Source organism: Haliotis cracherodii, unplaced genomic scaffold (assembly GCF_022045235.1).
Source record: "Haliotis cracherodii isolate W230 unplaced genomic scaffold, xgHalCrac1.p SCAF_18, whole genome shotgun sequence".
Classification (NCBI taxonomy): Eukaryota; Metazoa; Mollusca; class Gastropoda; order Lepetellida; family Haliotidae; genus Haliotis; species Haliotis cracherodii.
The window spans coordinates 24030086-24038376 of record NW_027266273.1 but is presented as its reverse complement, the minus strand read 5'-3'; the positions used below and the strand labels follow the sequence as shown (position 1 = coordinate 24038376).

Sequence of the window (8291 nt, the reverse complement as noted above, 5' to 3'; positions counted from 1 at the left end):
GCCTGGGTTCGATTCTCGACATGGGTACAATGTGTGAAGCCTAATTCTGGTGCCCCCCCCCCCCCCCCCCGTGATATTGCTGGAATACTGCTAAAAGCGGGGCAAACCCATACTCACTTTCTTCGTTAAAATCGTGTTCCGTACTAACTTCGACATCTGACACCGGCCAAACAGAATTTCAAAAGAACACATGGTTAAATAAATCCTAGGAAAGTCATTCTTCTAGCAATCATTAACACAGTGCATTCTAATTCTTATTTTTATTAATTCTCCAAATTTACCCAAACAAGTCACCTTTATTAGTTTCAGAATGAAGTGTTTACAGATCTTCCTAACGTCACTGCAGTCTCGGTTGTGTAAGTAGTCAGTTCAGGTAACGTTTGCTAATAAATTAGTTGGCGGGCTACACATTTTGGAACATGTCATAACAGCATAATTGTTGGCTGTGATCGCAACACAAGTTTGTGTCTTGTCACATCTAACAATTCGACTGCAAGAATTAAATTTACTCCTATGAATATTTCCTGACATAAGTAACAGTAAAACAGTTATGTGTTCGCGTGGTTGCAACAAAACGAGAATATATCTTATCACTAATATCGGCAATCACGTTTGAAAAATTTCTAGTTTAAATCTAGACCTCAAGATGGCGAGATTTGCATCTATGCATGTTTGTCCTCTTGTATATTCTTTATACATTGAAGAGGACCGCCGCCATGGTCTAGAGCTAGAGCGTCCGCCCGGAGAGCGGAAGGTCCGGGGTTCGATCCCCGGGTGCGTCAAACCAAAAGACGTTAAAACATGGTACTTGCTGTTACTCTGTCTGCCGCTCGGCATAAGGGGCTAAAACAAGGACATTGAGTGGGGTATTCATGTTAAACTGCTGCATGGTATCTCAGTGTGCTAACACTATAAATCGGCATCAGTCCGGGATTGTACAAGCAGGCACACACACGTGCATGCACGTCGCTATATAAGTGCAATAATCTTGGACGCGATGTTAAACCCATTTCACCTCACCTCACCTTGAAGAAATCATGAAGATGCCAATGCTCAATCAAGCCAACAGAGAACAACATGAAGCGGTGTGTCTGTCTTGAGACTGACGTCATTGTAGATAGACTGATACTAAAATAGATGTGATGTAACAGTCTGTAGTGTAAAGTTCAAATAAAACACTCCCATGAGTAACATTGCTTCGCGTTACATGAGCAATTCACATATAGAGCAAATATGTGTAAATTCGTCTTTGCAACACCTCCGAAATAGCTGCAAATTTAATCATGGGTTAATATTACTTTCGTAAAATACATGCGTTCACAGTTTCATAAATATTTTAATCACTTAAATCAGCATACATGATTAAAATAGTACAAGCGTTCGGGGCAGCTGTGCATAGGGGACGGTGATGTAGTCTTGTGGTTAAAGTGCTAGCTCGTCAAGTCGTCGAAGTGCCGGGTTTGAAGCCCACATGGGTACAGTATGTAAAACCACTAGCGCGTCACACTGCACCTCATTCCATGTTCAATAGAAATAGATTCTTCCGTTACATTAATATGCCACTGAGTAGAAGTTAAAGTACATCCGATTTTTTCATAACATATCATACCATGGCAGATTAACTATTGTAATTTGAAAAAATCGGTTGTCCTTCAACTTCTTCTCAGTAATATGTATGTCCCAAGACGCGGGTTATCGGTGGTTAGACCTGTAATTATTGATACAGATATCTTACAACTTTCTTGCTGAATAATCATGTGGTAATACGAAAATAGACTGTGAAAAATGTGATTCCGTGTACCTCTTCTCTCCAGTGACAACGGTACCCTGCTCAATGTACACCTGATATATGTGCCTGGACATAGACAAGACCCCCGCGACAAGCTCAGGTCAACCAACAGTTTAAGAAAGTTTCTGGAATCCAAGGCACCCACGTTTCTTATTGCCAATACTTCCTGTCAAGTGAATGTCCTGACACCTCGTGTCTGTGACATCGACAAACAGACTTGTCAAGAAAAATGTGGTGAGTGGGGAGTAATCATTTCTTTTGTGATTCATTGGGTAGCGGGGCAAAATAATATGTTTATTTATCCTATAACGGGTAGGTTTCTCGGTAGGAAAAAGACAACGGATAAAAACGAAATCCCTTCGGGTCATATAGAGATGCGAAAATCAAAGGTCAATTTAGCCTCTTCCCCTCTTGAAACATGTCAATAGCCTTTTCCCCTCTTGAAACATGTCAATAGCCTCTTCCCCTCTTGAAACATGTCAATAGCCTCTTCCTCTGAAAAATATCAATAGCCTCTTCCCCTCTTGAAACATGTCAATAGCCTCTTCCCCTCTTGAAACATGTCAATAGCCTCTTCTCCCCTTCAAACATGTCCATAGCTTCTTCCCCTCTTGAAACATGTCAATAGCTTCTTCCCCTCTTGAAACATGTCAATAGCTTCTTCCCCTCTTGAAACATGTCAATAGCCTCTTCCACTCTTGAAACATGTCAATAGCCTCTTCTCCCCTTCAAACATGTCCATAGCCTCTTCTCCCCTTCAAACATGTCCATAGCTTCTTCCCCTCTTGAAACATGCCTTTAGCCTTTCCCCCTGAGACATGTCAATAGTGTCTTCCCCTGAAACGTTAATCTTCTCCGTTCCTGTTGGCACCGACTCATAACCGTTTGAACACACACTGTAGATCAGTTTTCTGTTTCAGTGGACATCGGGGTGAACGTCACCTACAACCCATGTTCCGTATACAACGCCACGGGGGACTGTAACGACGGGTACTGCATGGCTAACAACACTGACGCAATGTGCAGGTGACAGCCATAGACTTCTCATAGACCTTTATATGCTGCTGATATCTCCAGGTTATATGTAACTGTTGATTTATACATATACACAAGACTTTATTGCCATAGTCAATATTCCATCTGGACTTACAATTTCAGATGCCCATCTACTCGCAGTGGTGAGTTTTGTCAGTTCTTAGCAGTCCACGCCCCAAGACCCACCGCCCCTCCAAACGATGACTACCTTGTCGCCATCTTTGTTCCTGTCGCCATCATGGCCGTGGTCGCCCTTCTAGCATCGTGCTGTGGACTGGCAATGTACCGGAGACGTCGACGAAGACGCCGTCCTCCGCTTGATGACAGGTAAGGTTGGACATGTGTGTTCTGTGAGTGCGTGCATAGGTTGTCCCAACAGTATCTCAGTATGCGGTAGATTTACTTAGCCTATACAAAGCTTGGAAAAAAATAAAGCTTTTACTTACAGAAAATAATGTCTGAATCTGATACTAAACAAAACGGCTTCCGGTCCGAGCTATTTTTTTAGAAACCATAGCCTAACGACGTGGGTCCAGTTGCACAAAGCCATCTTAGCGCTATGATTATCTTAAGCCTATATTAAAGTATGGGAGTTACGATCATCTTAGCGTTAAGATCGCTTTGTGCAAGTGGACCTGGTTGTTTTCTTTGCCTGAACGTAATCAACACAACCTGGAATCTCAACTTTAAGTTACGGCTGGACCAAACGTCAGCCAATGTCCGATGTGAAAATATTTTCGCTACCCATAGTGGACAGTAACAGAACCTCGTGTTGGTAAAGGACATCAGAGAAGTAACATAAAGACATTAGTGTCACGGTAGGTCTATCCATTTATTTCAGAATTCAGAGTCCATGTTTGTCGGGTGTTCTACTACAGAATTTGGCACTCTTCTGTACTGTCCTCATTGTAGTACTGTGTATATAAGAGAATGTCTGTGGAGACACGGGTAGGAATAGTGCCCAAGAATAATAGTGCCGACGGCAAGATAGTCCCCCAGAATACAACTGCTAGCCGCAAGATACTCCCCCAGCACACTACTGCTGGCCGCAAGATAGTCCCCCAGAACACTACTGCTAGCCGCAAGATAGTCCCCCAGAACACAACTGCTAGCCGCAAGATACTCCCCCAGCACACTACTGCTGGCCGCAAGATAGTCCCCCAGAACACTACTGCTAGCCGCAAGATACTCCCCCAGCACACTACTGCTGGCCGCAAGATAGTCCCCCAGAACACTACTGCTAGCCGCAAGATAGTCCCCCAGAACACTACTGCTGGCCGCAAGATAGTCCCCAAGACCACTACTGCTAGCCGCAAGATAGTCCCCTAGAACACTACCGCTGGCCGCTAGATAGTCCCCCAGAACACTACTGCTAGCCGCAAGATAGTCCCCCAGAACACTACTGCTGGCCGCAAGATACTCCCCAGAACACTACTGCTGGCCGCAAGATAGTCCCCAGAACACTACTGCTAGCCGCAAGATACTCCCCAGAACACTACTGCTGGCCGCAAGATAGTCCCCCAGAACACTACTGCTAGCCGCAAGATAGTCCCCCAGAACACTACTGCTAGCCACAAGATAGTCCCCCAGACCACAACTGCTAGCCGCAAGATAGTCCCCCAGAACACTACTGCTAGCCGCTAGATAGTCCCCCAGAACACAACTGCTAGCCGCAAGATAGTCCCCCAGAACACTACTGCTGGCCGCAAGATACTCACCAGAACACTACTGCGGGCCGCTAGATAGTCCCCCAGAACACTACTGCTGGCCGCAAAATAGTCCCCAGAACACTACTGCTAGCCGCAAGATAGTCCCCCAGAACACTACTGCTAGCCACAAGATAGTCCCCCAGACCACAACTGCTAGCCGCAAGATAGTCCCCCAGAACACTACTGCTAGCCGCTAGATAGTCCCCCAGAACACAACTGCTAGCCGCAAGATAGTCCCCCAGAACACTACTGCTGGCCGCAAGATACTCACCAGAACACTACTGCGGGCCGCTAGATAGTCCCCCAGAACACTACTGCTGGCCGCAAAATAGTCCCCAGAACACTACTGCTGGCCGCAAGATACTCCCCAGAACACTACTGCTGGCCGCAAGATACTCCCCAGAACACTACTGCTGGCCGCAAGATGTGTCTACATTGTGTTGGGTGGTCCGACTCTAGGACTCCAAAAGGCAAGGGACGTTGTGTGAGTTGCGGGGGCTACCGGGAGGGCAGGACATGCTTACCCTTTACCCTGGTGCCATCGCCGATTTTCAGTGATCCTTTCATATCTTTTTCACCACTATTTCGCCTTTCACGCCCAGTGGAATCTGTTTCTTCAGATAGTGGACCTGATTATTCGGCCTTTGCGTTTCCTATTATTCTTTCAGTCGTGTGTTGTCTGCCTGATTACTCGATTACTTACACGCCGCGCGGCGTAAAACATGAAACACACTAACCCGGATGTTGCTTCCTCCCTCCAGCGCCTCGTTCACCATGCCCACAAGTACCTTCCTGCCTCGTTATACCCGCAACTGGCGCCAGTTCTCTAACTTCGGCAGCATGTCCAGCATGGGAGACGCCGACATCGAGGCGCCTTCGTTCCGCGGCTTCGACTACCCCATCATCTACCCCCACGACGCCGACGATGACGACGTCACTGACGTATTTTCCAGGCATAGCTCAGACGGTGAATAGCCATAGCATAACACGTTGAATTACGTAGAAGTCATTGACCGAGAAGGTGGAAATGTATAGTAATGTCAGGATGTATGTCCAAGGCAGGCACCACACCTCGCCTGTGTACCCTAACATCTTTTGTTTGTTTGTTTATTTGTTGTTTAACGCCGCACTCAGCAATATTCCAGCTATATGACTGCGTCTGTAAATAATCGAGTCTGGACCAGACAATCCTGTGAGCCTGAAAACCCGATCCCGTTAGTCGCGACAAGCTTAGTCGCCTTTTACGGCAAGCATAGGTTGCTGAAGACCTATTCTACCCTGGATCTTCATGGGTCCTAACATCTACACCCTTTTATCTCTGCAGCCTCCGCCATTAACCCGGTGTGGTACTTTGATGCTCTGGACCCGAATATTGATGTAAGTCTACCTGCCATGCTAAGCGAGAATAACATACATGTCATCTCGTGCCAATGAACTTACATACTGATATTCTGTTCTGATTTGCAGATACATCGTGTTTTCTTGATAATTATCGCACTTTGTATCCGACAAAATGCAACTTCTCACTTAAATGTCAGGTTCTGTTTCACAAGTCACACACTTACGTAAGACTGTATGCAGTAAATGATGTTGTATACTGTTCTTCAATGACTGTTTATCGCCATGCATTGGATATTTGGATATTTATATATTCATTTCAGTTTCGAATCGATAGGCCTGTAGTGCAGCCAACGCCCCTAACACCGTACCGTTAATGGTAAGTTTCACAATGCTCAGTATAATAATGAAAAACGAAAGAGTATTTTTGATCTCTTAGCATTGCTCAAACTGTTACAGTACTAAACATGTTTCACGTATGATACAGAATTCAAACTCGCTGTCCATTCTATCACATAGGCTTCGAGCATAGGGTTAGTGAGTAAGGATAAGAATTTATGGATGAACAACTTCTTTATTACAATTAAGTGAGTGAGTGAGTTGGGTTTAACGCCGCTTTTAACAGTATTCCAGTTATATAACGGCGTGACAGCTTAATGTGGGAGGAAAGCACGGGAAAGTGTTGACAAACCTAGAAACATAATTGGGACGAACCGGGATTCGAACCCACAATCATAGGTTTCTGGCGTGCCCAAGGGACGCAACTCTGCACAGCGAATCGCGGCGCCTTAGACGACTGGGCCACCCGTGCCCCCTTATTACAATTAAGAGCTACGTTGAGGTCTAGGTACCCTTATCAAGCAAGTGATATACAGAGTATGGTTGACAAGTATATATACAGGTAGGAGGCAATGTTATAGGGTTAGTGGTAACACTTACACTCGTCAGTTAACTACATACAGATAGTATAGACGATGGCATCAATCAATGTCTTGAATAACAAGAATGTTGTTTTGGCGAATTTTTCGATAATTATTTATTGTTATACTATTGATTTCATTGTAGAAATACAAACATTATAAATTTCCAATACTGACAAATACAGTGTCTAGATATTTATACAGTACAATCATATTGTATTTATTAATCCTCTTTATCCGACCAACAGTGTCTGACGTTATGACTGGTGGAATACAAGAGATTTGTGCCAAGTATTTCGGTTTTCGTCAGGAAGGCTTAGAGACGGGTGTAGGTGAAGAAACGAGGTTTCATCTCCCGGAATTGTTTCAAGGTGAACTGACGCCCCTTACCGACGTGGTTCCCAGTCGATACAGGCTGAATATACACATTTCGAATGATCAGCCGGATGAACGCAATAAAACATTGTCAGGACAGAAACAGTTCATATTCATCATTCAGAGTCTCATCACAAGTAGAAGATTCCGGTGACAAAGCAGACGTGGTACCAATAATAAGTGGTTCAAATCACATTGTGCGTCATGCTGTCCATTGAGTGTATTAGTAAATAGGTGTCTCCATGCGCAAAAGGCAAAATAGCGGTGACGATCATATGAATGAATCACCGAAAATCAGTGATGACACCAGGTGTTTGCGAAAAGAGAAAGCATATCCGGTAATTAAGGAATATCATGATCTGTTAATTTTTATTTGTTGGGAGATCTGATGGACTGTTAATCCATGCACACATCGGATGTTAACATCAATACGATTGTTGACATCGCAATCTGTTAATATAGCAATGGCATGGTAGGTTGTTGACGTGGCTGTGCCATGTTTGATGTTGATATCGACATGCTAATTGGTTGTTGGCATCGCTATGATCTGCTTGGTTGTTATACATTGCTGTGCTCTGGTTGGTTCCTTTACATCGCTATGCTTTCAGTGGTTGTTGCACATCGCTATGCTCTGTTCAGAGGTTATACATCGCTATGATCTGATTGGTTGTTATACATTGCTTTGCTCTGATTGGTTCTTGTACATCACTATGCTCTAACTGGTTGTTGCACATCGCTATGCTCTGTTCAGAGCTTGTACATCGCTATGACTCCACATGTTTTCGTACATGGACGGAACCTTCAATAAGAATGTATGTGCCAAAGTGCCAAAGTGCCAAAGTGCCCATGCGTTAACTGACTAACACTAACCAATACCATCATTTCCGTCAATTATCCAATAATATATCATAGCAACAGTCATACATTTGACCCCCAAAACATAAACAATACTTAATATATACAAACTCATGTTATTTGCATGATAGGAAATATATCATCATGGTCATCATATGTGTGTGTAAGGCACAACTGATCCAGTAAAGTTGAGACCCAATAACTTTTACTCTCTTTACTCAAATTATGTCAAATAACAATACTTGATAAATTGAGGCGTAATATATCTGG

The 8291-nt window shown here is 44.1% G+C and overlaps 1 protein-coding gene across 1 annotated transcript in view; it reads left to right on the top strand.

The window, feature by feature from the left end:
• LOC139465568 (pneumococcal serine-rich repeat protein-like) overlaps positions 1-4153 on the top strand; it is a 31651-nt gene extending 27498 nt beyond the window's left edge. Inside the window, exons 3-5 of the mRNA XM_071247283.1 lie at positions 2710-2815; positions 2948-3151; positions 3754-4153. Coding sequence (XP_071103384.1) covers positions 2710-2815; positions 2948-3151; positions 3754-4153 — 710 coding nt within the window. The remainder of the gene's footprint in view (positions 1-2709; positions 2816-2947; positions 3152-3753) is intronic.
• The last annotated feature ends 4138 nt before the right edge of the window (positions 4154-8291 follow it).